At 39.6% G+C, this 18873-nt stretch overlaps 1 protein-coding gene across 1 annotated transcript in view; it reads right to left on the reverse strand.

The window, feature by feature from the left end:
* Positions 1–6401: 6401 nt before the first annotated feature.
* The window catches only part of LOC308547222 (lysozyme-like protein 1), a gene marked incomplete at its 5' end in the record, with an annotated part of 29313 nt that continues 16841 nt past the window's right edge, over positions 6402–18873 (reverse strand). The window contains 4 exon segments of the mRNA XM_081117176.1: positions 6402–6677; positions 17358–17385; positions 17389–17513; positions 18024–18075. Coding sequence (XP_080973302.1) covers positions 6610–6677; positions 17358–17385; positions 17389–17513; positions 18024–18075 — 273 coding nt within the window. The 3' untranslated portion in view covers positions 6402–6609.

Below are 18873 nucleotides of genomic sequence, written 5' to 3' on the forward strand. Positions count from 1 at the left end.
CTACCGGTGATGCTTTTGTGTAGCAGGGTTGAGAACCGGGGCTCTAGCGCGGTCCCTAAGCCAGCCCAGGGGACCCGGGCTGTTCCCCGCGCGCTCTCCTCGCGTGCAAACGTGGGTCACCCGAGCCGAGTTCAAAGGGCGGCCCAGGGCTATTTTTTTCTGTGGAGGGCCCTGTGTCATCTCCGCTGCCCGCCAGAGGAGCTCCAAAGTCCACAGGAAGATCCTGATTTCTAAAAGATTCTCATCTTATCAGCAGTCTCCTTACTGCCTGCACAGGCCGCTCTATTGTATGAGGTTTTTCTCTCGCCTTTTTTCTGTTTTCAATTCGAAGTTCCTGGCGGTCACTGAACTGTCTCCGAGGTAGAACCCGGCTTTAGTGATTGTCAGCAGAGCTGAAAACTGCAATCTCTAAACACTTTTCTAAAATCTCCCCTTTCTGGTTTGTCTTTCGCCCCCAGCGGCAGGCTGTGGGGCTGCGGGCTCGCACCGCGCGCTTTGCTGCCCCGCGCGGAGCCCCGCGCCCCGCGCCCCTCCTCCCGCCCCTGCAAACGACCGCGGGGCTGCGGAGAGACTGCGGGCGCCGCTCCCGGGCCTCTCTGCCATCGCAGCCCCTTCTGCGGCTTCAAAGCTCGCGCCCTCCGGTTTCCGTCCGCCCCGGAGCCCGCGGCCCGACTCCACTGCAGGGGTCAAAAGTGCAGGGGCCGGGCGGGCAGCGAGCAGAGCTCACCCCGCCCCGCGTGTCTCGGCCCCACCTCCCCCTCCAAGCCGATCCTTCCTCGGAAAGGAAAGATAAGGCGTCTTCTCAGTTCCCGCATCCCCTTCCTCCACTACCCGTTTCCTTTTAGTCCGGACTAAGGCGGCCCTTTGTGAAGGGGGGAGGGGAGGGCTTTGCACAAATATTTAATCTTTTCCAACTTGCCCTCTGCACTGCCTGTCAGGTCCCGGGTTGAAACCACGCTGTTTGCTTTAGCTGGTAACAGGATACTGTTTTAAAAAGTGATGCAGAAGTCAGATTACTTATGAATCTGGGCTTTATTTTGCATGAATGCTTTTCAAGGCAACTGTAGATTTATTATTTCTTCCTCACCAAGAATTATGTTGCCAGTGGGGGCGTGGTAGCGAGCACAGGGGGACGTCTAGAGCCTGTTTTAACTTTTTACCCCATAGCTTGGAAATCTCAGCAGCAGGGACCTAGTAAAACAAACGTAGTCAGTTTCATAATCAGTTTCTTTCAGACAGATGTTCCCCTTCCTTTTTTGGAAATGTCATTATTTCACATAAAATGTAGTCTAGAGTGCCTGTTAGAAATCATGTTAAACATGTTGGCAAAAGAAAATGTAGAAATAGAATGATAGTAACCAATTTTTAAGCCTGGTTTGTGCCATGTGCTTTTGATATTGATGCTGCTCCTTACCACCGCTGTGGATGGCAAATATCTTATTCCCACTTTACAGGCAGTGAAACAGTATGGTAACCAGGGGGTTGCCTATTTCAGCACCCTACAGACTTTAATAGAAAATGTGGCCCAATAGCATATTTCTCGTCTGAGTTCAAGTCGCCTCTAAAGCAATCAAAGAATCCATGGAAAGATGGACCCCATGGAAATCATGTACTGAGGGCCCTTGGTGAAGCTTGGAGGAGAATAAGCAGTGAGAAAGGAAAAAGCCCTTTACAAAGATTGGCGTGGAGTCCCAGGTCTGAAAAAGCCACTGGTTAACCCAAAAATGTAACAATAGGGGAAAGAGAAAATGAACTATGGGGCAGTATAGTAATTATGCTGTTCTTATGTATGGTATTTTTGAAAATATTAATTGGAGGAAATCTCATCCTACACTAAGTGAAAAGAGTAGGTTACAAAATTACGATTACCGTACCAACTATATACAAAACAGAAAAACTGGAAGAAGAAATAAAAGTAGCAATTATCTACTTTTGTTGAGTGCTGAGAATACTTTATTTTCATCGTTTTGAAAAGTATTTTCCATATGTTCCATAATGAATATGTATTTTTATTATAATCAGAGCCCCACTGATAAGGTTACGAAAACAAAGGAAAGGGAAAGGCCATTGCTCAGTACGCAGTGTTTTATTTGGGTTGTACATCAGTAAGGAGGCCTTGGTGGTAAAAATTGTGCAAGTTGTGGTCTCATGTAAGAAAATATATTCTTTGTCTTTCTTCCCCTTCCCCTCTCCTGTGAGACTGTGCTTATTAGCATTCGACCTTCTGTTCCCTGCCCCCCTTTCTGCTCTTACAGAAGGATCGACTTAAACAGATGTGCTTGCCCTATCTGTAATTTAGAATAGTTTACGAATCTCTTTCCCATTCTCCTGCACTGTGAAGCTAGCTGGATACCAGAGGGAAGATAACTGAGGGGCAGCGATGGTCACCTATCCAAGTCACAGGGCTGTGTAGCTGCCTTGAATCCCTAAAGGCAGTCTGTTGTGGTCCAAATGCTTCTGCTACAGTTAAGGTTCCTTCTGGATTCTAAGCTCTCCCAAGGCAACGGCTCCTTTTGCAAACTGGTTGTGACTTTCCATCCCTGACATCACTGCATGCACGTACAGAACGCCAGCAGCTGGAAGCTCCAAGGAACAGCTGCCATGAATGATGGTGGCATCCGTAGCTCTCCCTCAGTGTGGAGGCGTTGCAGAGGAAATGAGGGACCTGAAAACCCTGGAAAATGACTCATGGGGAATGGACCTGTAGTGGCCATTTGGTCTAAGCTGGAAGAAATAATTTTCACATTTAAAAGTTTTAAGTTAAAAATTGTAAATTTTTCTGGTTGGAAAGTTTCACATTTTAGAAATCTAGAGCGTTTTCCACACATTTTGGGAAGACAGGATATATTTCTAGGTCTCCTAATGAAACCTTCATTCTTTTAATTCACCTCGAAGAGACTACATTTTGGGTGAGAGCATTTCCTATTCTTTTCTCCTAGATCTTTCAGAGGCCAGCTAGAGTCTGTGTTGTATCTCAGGTATTCAAGGGAGTAGGTCATGAATACAGGTGAGGGGCTCAAACACCTTCTCTCCCTAAAAGAATCAGGACACTATTCTTTCACTGAGTCCTGAAGATTCCCATGGGGTGTCAGAGTTCCCCTGGCTTCCCCACTGTGGCCCTGTGGGTCTTGGAGAGAGAATAATCCTTTCTGTCTCTCAGTGTCTTCTGTATAAGATGGAAGATTATGTTACATAATGTACCAAGGTGTTTGTGAGGAACACTTGAAATATTGGATGTGAACCTGATTTGAAAATAAAAATATTCTAAATGCAACATCTTAATAGTATTCCTTCTGTGATCCCATTTTCAAATGTCAACTATTATGTGCTTAGCACTGCAAAAGGGATTGTGAAAGATAGAGAAGTAAAAGATGGCCAGGCCTCAGGAGCTTACAGACCAGGTGAGGTCACCAACCCCAGAAGGCCTCATTGTATAGGACACACTCAGCCATTAGGAAAGACTGTAGAGAAAAGACAAGAGGCTGCAGGAGCAGAGAGCCTTCATGTGGCTCAGTGGGGCTTGAGTAGTGGCACAGGGAAGTGGTACAATCTCCCAGGTTTGGGAAAACCAGGAGCAAAGACACTCAAAGGGAAATAGCTAATTGGATTCAAGAGGCGTCAAGAAAAAATGGTGGTCCCAACAGAAAGAGCTGAGTAATAACAGGGACCAGGCTGAGAGGCTGGGGAAGAGGGTCCTCAGAGCCAGGCTGAGCTGAGTCCCCAAAGGAAGAAGGTACCCACATGAGCAGATCTTACATCCTAATATCCAACTGTCTGTTCAATGCATCCGGTAAGTTGCTGCTGATGTGTGTGTAAGGAGAACTGAAAATCTATTTCCAATGTCTTGGAAACAAAATGGAAATATAAATCTTGGTTGTTATTTTAATATACTTTTGTTAAATAAAGATAACTGAGAAATTAGAGTAATATTTTCCTCTTGAATTTCGGAGGGCATTAACTGTGGAAAATTATCTGGCAAAACTCATTTTTTATCCTAAATTATTATTTATGGAAATACTAACTCAGTACAACATTTGAGGAGAGAAAGCATGAGTAGAATTGCATGCTTAGAAATGTTATGAATTTTGCAAAATGATACATCAATCAAATTGTAGGACCAGCCAACTTCCCATCACTTTGAATTTCAAAGTATTCCTTTATGGAATTGATTTTTGTTTTTGTTTTATTTTTAATTATTCCCCTAGTCTTTACATGACTAGCATGAGGTCTCATGTCAACCTAGGTCATTAACAAGGTACCGCTGTTTTTTTAAAATCATTTTTTATTTTTTAATTAAAGTTGACATGCAATATTATATTAGTTTCGGGTATACAACACAGTGTATAGCTTACTAAGTGATCATCCCCATATGTCTTGTACCCATCTGACACCATATAAAGCAGGAAGTTTGGCTAAGAATAGACACTATAGGGCAGATGGATAATAGGACAAAAATAATGAAAAGTGCACACTTATAGACTTCGATAAGCACAGATTATTGGTTTGTTGTAGTTTAATACCTTCTACATTTTTCAAGTTTCCTTCAACCATCTTATAGAATTATTTTTCAATTCCTACATGAGTTTCAAAATCTTTGTTCCCATGGTTTGTAGTGCCTGTTAAATTGTCACAAGATTATGTTTGTTTAGACATGTATGAAATGTTTATATTCTTTTGGCAAGTAGCAGTTCAAATTTTTTAAAGCCTATGCCTGCAAGTGAAGACAGTGGATGCAAAATGAGCCAAAAGTAAAATGCAGGCAGTTAACAACAATAGAGTATTCACAGGTCATTTAGGTTCCATCACAAAGCCCATCAATCTGATTAGTGGGGACTTTCTTCTAAGTGGGAAACTTATTTATTGGCATAACCATGTCTCCAGCAAACCTTAATTTGGTGCATTCTTGAGGTCAGATTGCATTCAGCCTGAGCACATCACTTTCACCTAAAGTTACACAAGGCCACCTCAATAGCACCTGCCCCAGCAGGACAGAGAATGGACAAGAGAAAGCTCAGCTAGAGCATAGCCATTCTGCGTGAGGCCAGTAGAGGGGCCATCCTGCATGGAGCAGAGAATGTTTGAATATCTCTTTGAGATCTGAGTTCTCCAGCCCACTTGTTACATGTAATAAAACGTCCTTTAGCTAGTCAGGTCAGTTTCCTGACCAAACTAATAAAATCTTCAGGCCTAAGTTGGAAACAATTTTGTCTTGAGGATGTAAGTGTGGTTTTTAAATTTGATAGATTACTTTCAAAGGATGTTGCAACAACATGGGGAACTCTGACGATTGGGAGTAAGAGGTGTAACTGCATCTATTTGATCCCATTAGGGTACCCATCAGGACTGTCGAGAGGAAGCAGGAACATTCTCTCCCGCAATGATAAACTGAGGAAGGGGTGTGTGTCTGCTGACCCAGGAGAAGAATGACCTTATGCTCCAGGACATAGGTTAGCAAACTTATTTTTAAATGAGCAGCTACTTCAGGGCCATGGGAGCCTTTCAATAAAGAGAAGTGTGTTCCACCCTGGGCTAGAACATTTTGTAGGTGACTTTTCAAGTCATAATATTGTGCTTTTCTGATATTGAAGCAGAGTCAAGATGAAGTCAAGACATTTAAATGTAAATATTTATTTCCTTAAAAATGTAGCTTAGTTTTCCCTCTCCAACTCTGAGAAGGCATATTGGAGAAAGGCGGACAAGATGACAGGAGCATTTTGACATTCATTACACATTCTATGGAGTCATTGAAAGTACCCGTGGTCCAGTTCCAGCTCATGAGACTTGACATCTCTTTTCCACTCAGACAGAGCCCTGCCCTCACAGTGTTCCTTCTAGCCTTGCCTAAGGAGGAGAGGGAAGCAAAAAGGACAGAAAGAAGCATGACAATGCAAATGTTCTTAGGTTCAAAAACTGCAGATAATTAACGCAAATAACCCACCGTGTCTAGGACTTAGTTTCGTTTGATTCCGAGATCCAAGGACTCTATCCTTTTGCTCTCCCCAGTTCTCTCCTAGTCATTATTTGCCTCAGCAACAAGGAAACAATTTTTATAAGGATGCGTCCTTTAGTTAAACACCCACATTATTGAAAATTTGTGTTCCCCAAGTGGGTGATCTGATTAGCTGTGTTCTCGACACACAGCTGAAAGATGAGGGTGAGCGCCACGGACACCGATCCAGGCACAATCCTGGGGAGGTGTCCCGCCGACCATGTAACTGGCATGGTCATTTTCTTCTCACTGCTGCTGTTCTCTCCCCCACCAAATGCTGATGTAGCCCTCCAAATCTTGTCCAGATATAAAAAAAACTCAAGCTCTTTTCCCTTTGCTGTACTGATTTCACTCTTTTTCCATTGCTTGGAATGTGAAAAGCCATTGGAAATGATCATGACTCAGTATCATCTCTGCTGCCCGTATGAATGCTTTCCACTCTATTCCCTCACACCCGCACACTGATGGAGAAGGGTATAGAAAAGTCACATCAGCACCACGGTTGGACCACTCTGCAGAGACGAGTTTGTCAGCATCTGCTGCAGCCATGAGGAATGGACGCAGTGCAGGTTTTGCCCATGTCAGACTAAGTCTCCCAAAGGAAGCTTCTTACCAATACATCATCCCTTCTGTCTAAGGACTTTCTTGGCACAGATAATCGCATCTGTGAGGTCGGCAGTGAGCAAGGCTGTGAGAGAGGAGAGGTACAGAGTTAGCTAAGACTTTGTTCTTTGAGATTTTCTTCACTTTTCTCACTGCTTTTTTGGAATAGGAAATTTGGAAGAACTATGAGCCATATTCTTATTTTTTGTCGGGCTTTCTTATGAATCCAAGAATTCTTTTTGTTTTCAGATCATCCACTTCTTGGATTTCTTGAAGTTTCAGAGGAATAGATCAGTCCTGGTGGGGTTTCAGAAATGTGTTTAGAGAAGGCACAATAACAGAATGTTTCTTATGTCCTAAAGAAATACACCAGGCAGGACAGTACAGTGTTTTTTCCATGAGGGTTAACTCTACACGTAAGATTTCTTTATATGTAAGTGTTAAACTTTGTCTATTGTAACTTTTCCAGTTTGTGCATTAAAAATTTACCCAACGTGTTTTTATATGAAGACTTTTTAAGCTTTATGTCAAATGCATCAATTTTTGTCTTTATCATTTTTCTGTGGTTTTCAGACATAATAATTCTTTCAATAAAAAATGTATTAATATCAGCATTCGTTCTCTTTGCTCAGAAGTGGCTTCAAAATCCTTCTCAACACAAACATGACAGAAAAAAGCAAATAAACATAAAAGTCCAATATCAATTTTGTTGCAGATCTCAAGATCGGTTTGGGGTACAAGGTATTTATCAAGGATACACACATGTGAAAGCAATGGGGCTGAAGCGGGCTTGGGTAGATGGAAATGTCCACCTCTGATACAGGTCATTCAAAGCCTCTAGACAATGCTTCCCTGAGCTCAGTGGTGAATATTGCCCATCAGAATTGCCCACATCAGGCCCACATGGCCAGGTCTTTATACCTCGGCCTCACTCAGTCACTGAGTGTGGGCTGCCCCAGAGGGCGCAGCCTCAGGGGGATGCAGCTCTCTGCAGCTAAGCCAGACCCTGAAGGAGGTGCCAGGTACACTGTCTGCAAACACACAAATGCAGCTGAGGCCAACATCTTCCCTTCAAGAGAAATCTAAGCAGTCCATCTCCACGCCCACCACAACCACCAATCAAAGACATAAAAACTCACACCACTGATATATTTTTTATTTATCAGTTACAAAAAGATTTTTAAAGAATTGGGTAATGCTTGATGTTTACAAAAGTGCATGAAATAGGCACTGGAGTTCTTGCTGGTGGGAGTGTAGTGGGCTCAACTTTTCAGGAAAGCAATTCCAGGTTCTTAAAGTAGTTCTTATCCTTTCACCTAGTAATTTCTCTTTCTGCATCTCTCCCAAGGCAATAATCATGAATCCAAAGATTTATTTACAAAGTGGTTAACTGTTGTTTTATTTTCAAGAGAAAATTTATTTCCAAATGGAAAAAATCTAATTGCTTCATAATTATGGGTGTTCACATTAACAATCATATTTTTATATGATTTAATAATATTGGAAAATACTCCCCATATGAAGTTACCCATATTGTAAAAATTTCTGTTTGGAGCTATACTGTCCAATATGGTAGCCATTAGCTACATTTAAATCTAAATAATTAATACAATTAAAACCACAGTTCCTCAGTTGCTTTCACTACATTTCAGATGATTTATAGCACCTTTATTGTGGCTCGTGATTTTCATATTAGATGACGCAGATGGATAACATGTTCATCATCTCTGAAAGTTCTAGAGGACGGCATTGGTATAGAGAAGAAAAAGTCAAACTCACCACTATTTTAAATCATCACTGTATATTTTCAAAATCTTTTACAATAGAGATGCATTATTTCTATTATCAGAAAAAATAACCAAAGAGAATACTGTAGCCTTAAATGTTACACTTTAATGGAGTATTATAATACCAGATTATTTTGTAACTCAGTTGAAAATGAAATTTTTCCTTGAGTATGCTGAATTAGTTACTAATTATGTTGCTTTCTCAGATAGGTATAACTAGAGGACACATTTCTTTTAAACAAATTCATTCTTAATGTGGTTTATTTTTAAAAAAAAAACAAAACAAAAATCTATTAACTAGGAGAAAATTCACAAAAAATATGATCTATAAAAGATAACAAATTAAGGCAATATATGCAAATTCACTAGCATTTGGTATATGGTGAAAAATAAAGATTTGTTAGGTTATAAAAGTTTTTGCCACCTGGCCAGCATAATTCAGTGGTTGAGAGTTGACCCATGAACCAACAGGTCACAGTTCTATTCCTGGTCAGGGCACATGCCAGGGTTGGGGGGGGGGGGGGTTGATCCCCAGTAGGGGGTGTGCAAGAAGCAGCTGATTAATGACTCTCTCATCATTGATGTTTCTACCTTCATTCCCTCTCCCTTCTACTCTCTGAAATCAATAAAAACATATTGAAAAAAAAAAATTTTTTTAAGTTTTTGCCTTGTTTCTGGAGACATAAGTATTTAGAATAATAATAGCTATTACTAATAGCTAACCTTTATAGAAACTACTGTATGTCAGGCACATAGTAAGTCTCTTCATGCATTCTCTCTCTTAGCCCTCAATACAGCCACATGGGCGGGCACTATTATCTTGTAAACAAAGGTCAGACACCCAGTAAATGCGTCTGCACTTAAAGCTAGGGCTTAAAATCTATTATCTTTGGCTATTTCTTTCCAACAAAGTTACTTCAGTAAAGATACCCACTTATGGAACATTATATGCTAATGAAGTTGATAATAAAAATACAAAGTTTTATTAATTGTTAAAGTAACTATTTTTTTTATGAGATTATCTAAATTTAAGTGCTTGGTATCTGATACATGTTCACATTACTTCAAAACACTTATTTTGTGTGCTTGCTAAGCGCTGAGATACTGTGGTTTGTGTTTAGAAGTGGTTGGGGCCTGTTTCCTAGGAGCAGTGGGTTCAGTGGGGCCTCAAGTGGGGAAGAAGCAACAATATTTTATTACAGCAAGATTGGAACTCATGCCAGGCATGCCTACAAAGAGCAAGGCTAGTATTCTGGTTAAAGCAGTTTGCTTGGCTAAAGATGGTGTGTGACCATGGTTGGAAGGACTAGGTTTTGTAGGCACAGGTTGTGGAGCCCAAGTAAGGTGTTTGCCAGCCTTCTGTTTTGTTATAGCATTTTGCTATACAATTCAGATGTTTCTAAAGTGCTAGTTGGACACAACTTGGAATTTGCTTAAGGTAATATTTTAAGGATGGGGGAGGCTGGGAAGTAAAGACCCTAAGGTGGAGCTGAGATGTGAAAACACAACTAAATCGCCACAGGGGGGCAGTAGAGGGGCAGGAATGAGTTAAGATAGCAAGTACCTATATGGATCCATGCCAAAGATTGCTTCTGCTCAATTTACTTTAAGTAGATAATTCTGTCCAGTCAAACATAAATAAAAAAAGGGTTATTATGTTGAATAGCAAAGCATTTTCAATTGAATAGTTTATTCTCTCACATCCAACAGCAGAAAGCAACAACAGTCTGCACAAAAAGAACTACTATTTTGTCGTCAGTTCTGCTTCAAGTCTGCCTCTCCCCAGCACCCTTCTGCATCCCAACTCAATATCACTACCATGCCCACAGTTTACATCTTTTTCCCCTCTCTGAAGTGACAAAGGCAACTCAGATAGATACCAGGCTGATGAGAAACAGAGATTAAAATAAGTCTACTAGACTAGATACAAGAGGCAATAATCACCTTCTTCTTCTTAGACATCTCCTATTTTAAAGAGGTCTATGATGTTGGGGAAATAAAGACTGATATTATATATGTGTTTAAATTTATATGTGCATACATATAACAAACATTCTACCCAAATAGTTTGGAAAAGGTAGGCAGGAATTTTACGAATACAATTTGGTATGGAAGTGAAGGGATTCTACAGATTCAAAGATGGACATGAGGTGCACGTATACAGTGCATATATAAAATGTCACGAACCTTGTAAACATACCTAATGCCAAATTATTTTCAGGTTCCCATAACAGATGTCTCTACTGTAACACGTGGGTCAGAATGACTTCTGTAATTAAAGGCTCTCTGGCCTGAAGCTGAGGGAGACCAGTCACTGGGGGGTGATTATAATATAAAATCAACATTCTGTTTTCTATTTTAAAGTTATCCCTAAAAAATGCCGTGCTTTTTATGATGAGAAAACAGATATGAATGTTCCTTCACCTCTTACCATGAATCATTCAACATTTTAATTTCTAGAATCTAAGATTGTCTGGCAGATATACATTTGCCCCAGACTTCCTTCATTGGAACTATTATTATAGTAAACTGCATGTAAAGTCAAGCATGGCCAGGATGGGCTAACAGATTTACTTTCTTACTATAAACAACTAGAAAACTAGGAAAACTATATGAGAACGTAATTTTCAGACATTACACAACAAGCAATGCTGATTCATGATTCTTGAGAGATGGAAACCAAATGAGGTGAGCCTTGTGATTGCCATGACTTTCTGCCCAGAGGCATTTTCCAGGCGAGGGAAGGCAGAACCTAGGCAGGAGATGCAATCTAAGTGGAGGAGACTAGATCAGAGGCCAAGGCAGCTGGAATTTGTGAAGAGTACCTGTGAGGTAGGAGTTACCTAGAAGGAGAGCATCAAAAACCTGCATAAGAATTCCACTGAGGAAGGGAATAAGAAGTACAAATTGCCAGTTATAAAAGCAGTCGTGGGGATGTAAACTATAGTAATATTGTAATAACTTTGTGTGATGCCAGATGGGTATTAGACTTATGGGGGATCACTTTGTAAGTTATATAAATGTCTCATCATTATGTTGTACACATGAAATTGATATAATATTGCATGTTAACTGTAATTGAAAAATAATTCTACTGAGTCTTTTTTTTAATTAAAATTTTTTATTCATGACTTTATTGCAGATGTCCCACATTTCCCCTCCCCTTTGCTTTCCTCCACCCAGCCTTCTACCCACCCTCCTTGGCCTTCCCCACACTATTGTCTGTGTCCTTGGGCTATGCATATACATTCTTTAGCTAATCCCTTCACTTTTTTTATCCAGTCACCCCCACTCCTATCCCCTCAGGCACTGGCCAGCCTGTTCCATGTTTCCATGCCTCTGGTTGAATTTTGTTCATCAGTTTATTTTGTTCATTAGATTCCACATATGCATGAGATCATATGGTATTTGTCTTTCTCTGACTGGCTTATTTTACTTAGCATAATTACTCTTTAGGTCCATCCCTGCTATCACAAACGGAAAGAGTGCCTTCTTTTTTACAGTCACGTAGTATTCCATTGTGCAAAATATACCACAGTTTTTTTATCTACTCATCTATTGATGGATACCTGGGCTGTTTCCAGATCTTGGCTATTGTAACAAATGATGCTATGAACATAGTGGTGGATATGTTCTTTCTGATTGCTGTTTGGGGATTATTAGGATATATGCTCAGAAATGGGATTTCTGGGTCAAAAGACAGTTCCACTTTTAACTTTTTGAGGAAACGCCATACTCTTTTTCACAGAGGCTACACCAATCTGCATTCCCACCAACAGTGCACTAGGGTTCTCTTTTCTCCACATCCTCACCAGCACTTGTTGTTTGTTGATAGTAGCCATTCTGACAGGTGTGAGGTGATACCTCATTGTAGTTTTGACTTGCATCTCCCTGATGATTCATGACCTTGAGCATTTTCTACCTAGGAATAAACTTAACTGAGGAGGCAAAAGACCTGTACTCAGAAAACTATAGAGCATTGAAGAAAGGAATAGCAGAAGATGCAAATGAGTGGAAGCATATACCATGTTCATGGGTTGGAAGAATTAACATCATTAAAATGTCCATACTATCCAAAGCAATCTATAGATTCAACACAATTCCTATTAAAATACCAGTGGCATATTTCACAGGTCTAGAACAAATATTCCAAAAATTTATGTGGAACCAAAAAAAGACCCTAAATAACCTCAGCAATCTTAAGAAAGAAGAACAAAGTTGTAGGGATCACAATACTGGATATCAAATTATATTACAAAGCCACTGTAATCAAAACAGCCCTGGTGCTGGCGTAAGAATAGGCATATAGACCAATGGAACAGAAGAGAGCCCAGAAATCAACCCAGGTCTTTATAGTCAATTAATATTTGACAATGGAGGCAAAAGCAATGAAGTAAAAACAGTCTCCATGGAGTCTTTAGCTGAAGGTTACACTGGGCGTGCAAAGGATAAAACTCCTCAAGGTAGTCAGAGAACAATTACAAAGAACCTGAACAATTACAGAGCTCAAATGGGGCTGGGAGACATTTAATTTCTGACCAGGCAGAGAAGAGAAACCTTGTCGAACCCCTGGGACAGTAAAAAGAAATACTAGAAAAGCCAGTAGTTCTACCACAAGGACTACTCTAGAACTTCCCTGATCAGAATCAACTACTTGCCAAGGTGAAACTCAACACTCCCTAAAGGAAGACAATATAATTCAAATGTTCAACAACGTAATGTATACTATGTCTAGTATCCAGTAAAAAAATATTCCATGTGCTGAGAGGCATGAAAATGTGATTCATGACCAGGAAAAAGATCAATCAATGTAAACACCCAGAAATGACAGGCTTGATTGAATTAGCAGACAAGAAATTTGAAGCAGTACTTATAAATATGCTTACTTATATCAAGGACTTAAAGAAAAACATGAATAAAGGTAGAGAAATGAAATATATGAAGCAGTTACCTAGCACTGAAAAAAACTACAGAGAAAAATATCAGAGAACATGAAGATATAGCAATTAAAACTACTGAAAATAAAACACAAAAGGGGGTGGGGTGTGAAGAGCCTCAGTGACCTATGGGACAACATCAAGTGATCTAACACGTGTCATTTTAGTCCTAGGAGAAAAGATGAAAATTATAATCTCAGGGATCCATTATGTTAATGAGTACCAAGTAAGATAAACACAAGAAAATATACACTACGATTAAATTGCTGATAGGTTGGTGATAAAAAGGAAATCTTCAAAGCATCTAGAGGAAATAGGACACATTTCATATGGGAACACAGATAAAAGAATTACTGATTTTTCATAAATAAACGAGTCAAGCAGAAGACAATGGGACATTTTTAACAAATTGAGGAGAAAACATTTGTCAGTATAGAATTTATATACAGAAAAGATATTCCTCAAAGAAGAAAATAAAACAGACATTTTCAGATAAACAAAATCTAAGCAAACGCTTACTAGTAGACCTCCACTTGAAGAAAATGTTGAACAAAGTTCTTTAGGTGGAAGGAAAATGTCACTTCACTGTCTGCCCAAACAACTCCACCAACGGAATGAAGAGGGTTGGAAATGGTAAATGTATGGCAAATATAAAGACCTTGACCTCATTTGACAATTTTATTTAAGAGATAATTATTTAAGGACAAAATAATAAAAATGCATTGTGAAGTGTATAACATGTTGAAGTAAATGCATGCAACATAACGCAGAATATAGGATGGGGAAAATAGAAGCATACTGTTATAAAATTTACCTATCATATGTAAAGTGATGTAATGTTGTTTGAAGGTAGAATGTGATAAGATAATGCTGTATATTGTAAACTCTAGAGTCACCACTAAAAATACAACAGAATTGTAACTAATGAGCCAATGGAGGAAATAAAAGAGTATTGAAAAATATTTAAGTAATTCAAAAGAAAGCAGGAAAAATGAACAAAGAATAGATGGCACAAATAGAAGACAAATAACAACACGATAGATTTTAAAGTGACCATATCAGAAATTGCATTAAATATAAATGATCTAAAGCAAAGTTCAGCAAACTATGGCCCATAGACCTGCCTTCGCTTTAGTAAATAAAGTTTTATTGGAACATAACCATGCTAATTAATTTACATATTATCTCTGACTGCTTTTGCACTACATGGAAAGTTGAATAGTTACAATAGAGACAGCATATAGTCTACAAAGCCTAAAATATTTACTATGGAGCCCTTTAAGACAAAGTTTGCTGACCCCTGGTCTAAACATTCCTATTGAAAAGCAGAGCTTGTTGGTCTAGAAATAAAAGCAACACCTAACTACATGCTGCCTATAAAAGACTCAGTTTAGATATAAATATACAGATAAGTTAAAAGTAAAAGAATGAAAAGAAATATACCATGCAAAGAAAGTTGAGTGGCTATATTACTGCCAGACAAAGTAGATTTAAGGATAAGAAATATTACTAAAGTTAAGGAGGAACATTGACTCTAGTGATAAAAGTCTCAATACATCAAGAAGACACACAGTCCTCAATGTGTACGTATCTGGCAAGGCTGTTTCCCTTTCTGGATGTTCTAGAGAAGGATTCTTTTTTTTTTCTCATTTTGGGTTTTGGCAGAATTTCGTTCCTTGTGATTGTACGACTGAAGTTCCTGCTTCCTTGATGGATGTCAGCTGAGGGCCATTCCCAACTTCTATAGGCTCCCTAAATTCTGTGACTTATGACCTCCTTTTTCCATCTTAACAAGCCAGCAACGGTGGGTTGAGTACCTCATTGGTTTTTGTGTTTTTTTTTTTCTTTAGAGAGAGAGGAAGAGAGAGAGAGAGAGAAACATCTATGTGAGAGAGAAACACCAGCTGGTTACCTCCCATATCCACCCCAACCAGGCATCAAACCTGAAACCTGGGTCCTCTTGGTGCATGGGATAATGCTCCAGTCAGTTGAGCCACACCAGCCAGGGCAAATACCTCATATTTTGAATCTCTCCTCTTCCTTCTGTTGTCATTGAACCCTTCTCTAACCACATGTGAAAAAAACTACAGTTTTAAGGACTCGGGGTTAGATTGGGTCCACCTTTGGCCATATAAGGTAACATCTTCACAGGTTTCAAGGATTAGGGGGTGAATGTTTTGGGAAGCTGTTATGGGACCTACCATGAAAGGTAATGCACATGTCCAATCACCATGTTCAACAGGAAGGCTCTACTGGAAAATTCTGAGGAACTGCTAATGAGATTGATCAGGATAGGGAGGAGTTTAAAATTCACACCTGAAGGAAGGTGAAGATAATGTTTTAGCCCAGAAGATATAAAATTAAAGATAAGAAATATCTATTAATCATTTTCAAATATTTAATAAATTTCTATGTATAAAAGAGAACAAATTTATTTTTAATAAATCCAGAGGGGAAAACTAGGATTAATGGAAGAAAACAATAAGGAAATAGATTTTGGTCTAACAAAGAATGTTCTAAATTAAGCGCTGATCAATGATTGAGTGACCTGCCTCTGGAAGTAGTGAGCATTCTGTATTAATGTAGGGCTAAGGACAATTTATTAGATAAATTAACATATTGTTAAATCATTTATACATTCAAACATATGTACTGAACATCTTATATATGTCAAAGAGAAATTAAAAGTTTATTTCCTGCTCCTAAAGAATTTGCCATAGGATATTTTATGATTCTTTGTCTTCACCCTTGTTCCTCATTCCCTCCCTTCATTTATTTAATGAATATTGATTGAGCTCCAGCAATGGCCAGGCACCATTCTAGGCACTGAGAATACATCAATGATCAAAACAGATAAAACTCCTGCACTCATTAAGCTTACATTCTAGAGGGAGTGCAAAAAAGACAATCATTTTCTGACCTCTGACCTTCTGCTATTGAATATCTCTTGCATCAGTCCTTTTTCCATGCCCCCATCATGACCATCACCAGGTCTTTTAATCTCTCATCTCAACAATGACAGTGGCACTTAATGGTCCCTTCTTTAACCTGCCTCACACCCTGCTTGCAGATTAATCTTTCCAAAACAATGCTTCATTAACTAACCTCTATTGATTTCTTATTGCAGGCAGAAATCAGTACATGCTCCTTAGCCTAGCTTCCAAGGTTCTTTATGGTCAGATAGTAATCAACCTTTCTAACCACAAGTTCTGTTATTTGTTTTCATGACCCCTTTGTTCCAGACAGGACAAATGTCTCACATCTCCCTGTTTATGCCCAGATTATCTCCACATGTACCTCTTTGCTTTTGTTGTTTCCCTTACCTGGAATGACTCCTCTCTATCTCTGAACACCCAAATATTATCTTTCTTCCAAGTCTTAGATCACAGATCACTGTGTCTACAAAACTTTTCATAATTTTCTTAATAATATCTTTTTCTTCTGAAACCCACAGAACTCAACCCACACCTGTTTCTAGCACGGCATGTAGTTTCACATAAGCCCAGATTCTCTTCCCTAATGCCAGAATTCATGTCCGATGGACTTTGCTATCCTCAATTCTATGCACACCTATATTTCTTAAATTATTTAAGTAGAAGATTTGGAATTAAATTCTAGCTTCATTTCTACTGTTTAAGAAATGTTATATAAAGTGTATTTATTTGTCTCATTCTGTACAAAGAGGCATAAACTTCATGCTTTGAGTGAAGAGCTTATGGAAATTAGTTGGCAAACAGCTTTCTACTTTTTATTGAAGATATTTAATATCTCTATGTATGAAAGTGTAGTAAGGTCACTTGTCTGTCCCACTTTTTTCATGGTGGGCTTTATACAAACCATCTTAGCAGTAATAAGTCATCTTTGGACAATTAGGCCACAGGATCCAAAGTGTCACATTGAGGAACTTTTGAATAATTTATTGGCCTGGAATAAACCTACTTGCACATCTGAACTTCAAATTTTAGTTAGAGTAGAAAATGAGTGGATATTCCATCATTAGCTCTGTGCCTTTGTGCCCGAGGATGAAAATCAAAACTGTACCTGAGCAGGCAACATGACAGTAGTTCCCTTATAGCTTTGCACTTCTGCACCATGTGTAACTGTCTATGCGAAAAATGCCACAGTCAATGCTTCCATGCTCTAGGGCATTCTGAGTCATGGTGTTGTAGTGGCTCTCATAGTATGCCATGCAGATCCCTAGAGGGGAAGAGTCAGAAATGCCAGAAAATGAGATGCATTGTTTCCTTTAACCCTGTTCTTAGGGGAAAGTTCCCTTATATATGTTACAACAATGCTCTGCTCCCAACAAACCTTGGGGAGGGTCAGGGCAAGTAGCAAATAATGGGGCACATGACCGGCAGGTATGGCACACCTGAACTCCACACCTAGTCAATGGCCAAGTCTGTGCTAGACTAAAAGTCAGGTTCACCTCCACAATGTCAACAAGGGTGGCATTGTTTTCTCCTTCCCTTGCTGGTGTCATTAGTATAGGATTCCAGAAGTTGGGACATGAGGAACAGGGGAAAAGCAGAGGGACCCCAGAGAGGAGCAGTTGATAAAAACATGTGAGCACCTAGTGGCCATCCCTGCTGGGGCAGAATATGGAAAAGCTGGGAACAAATAAACTAAAATGTACATAGATGGGACCTTTGACATCTCCAGGAAGAGATCAAGGGTAGAAAGAGGACAGGAAAAGAGAAATCTCACAATTTCCAAGACTAAAGCCCTTGTAATTGTCTAACCCAGGCCTTGAAAATATCTTTTTTTAAAAAAATGTTTTCATTGATTTTAGAGAGAGAAGAAGGGAGAGGGAGAGAGAGAAAAAAAAACATACATTGGCTGCCTCCTGCACTCCCCCTACTGGGGATCAAGCCTGCAACCCAGGCATGTGCCCTGACGGAGAATTGAACCAGCAACCTCTCAGTACATATGATGATGCTCAACCAACTGAGCTGCACTTACTGGGGATGAAAATATTTTTGCCTGTTTACAGGGAGTGTAGACTTTGGGCTCAGCAAGTCAGGGCCAAGATGCCAGCAGCCTTTTTCCTGGGGCCTGTGGAAGACAGACCTGTCCAAGGTCAAAAGACCAGGTCAGACAACCATGTTTCATCCTGAAATTAAGTCTGTCACCAATGAGAACTTCAAAATCTACCAGCCATAAATGTGGAAGGCCAGAATCAGTGTAAAACAAAGTACAGAGGATACAGCACAGGGAGGGAATGAGTACAGCTCTTTCCTTAATACTTATTTTCAAATAAATGCTATGTTCTTGGGATCAGACAAGCAAAGAATTCAAACTTCCTTTATCCATCCAGCTGGAAACCAGAGTACGATACATTTCTAGGATTCCTGTGAATTTTGTGAATGAAAATCAAACAAACCCAAAAAACAGAATTCAAAGATTTAGGCATTCCCTCTAGGTATAGAAACAGACACCCAATTTCAGCCAGAGATGAAATATATATGGGTCTGCATAGACAACTTCAAGATTTACTGTTTGGGGGTTAAAATAAGGGAGTGTTGCTTCAAAAATATAAGTCTTATATCATGAAAGT

This window comes from Miniopterus schreibersii (genome assembly GCF_964146895.1).
Source record: "Miniopterus schreibersii genome assembly, chromosome: 1".
In the NCBI taxonomy this organism is placed as follows: Eukaryota; Metazoa; Chordata; class Mammalia; order Chiroptera; family Miniopteridae; genus Miniopterus; species Miniopterus schreibersii.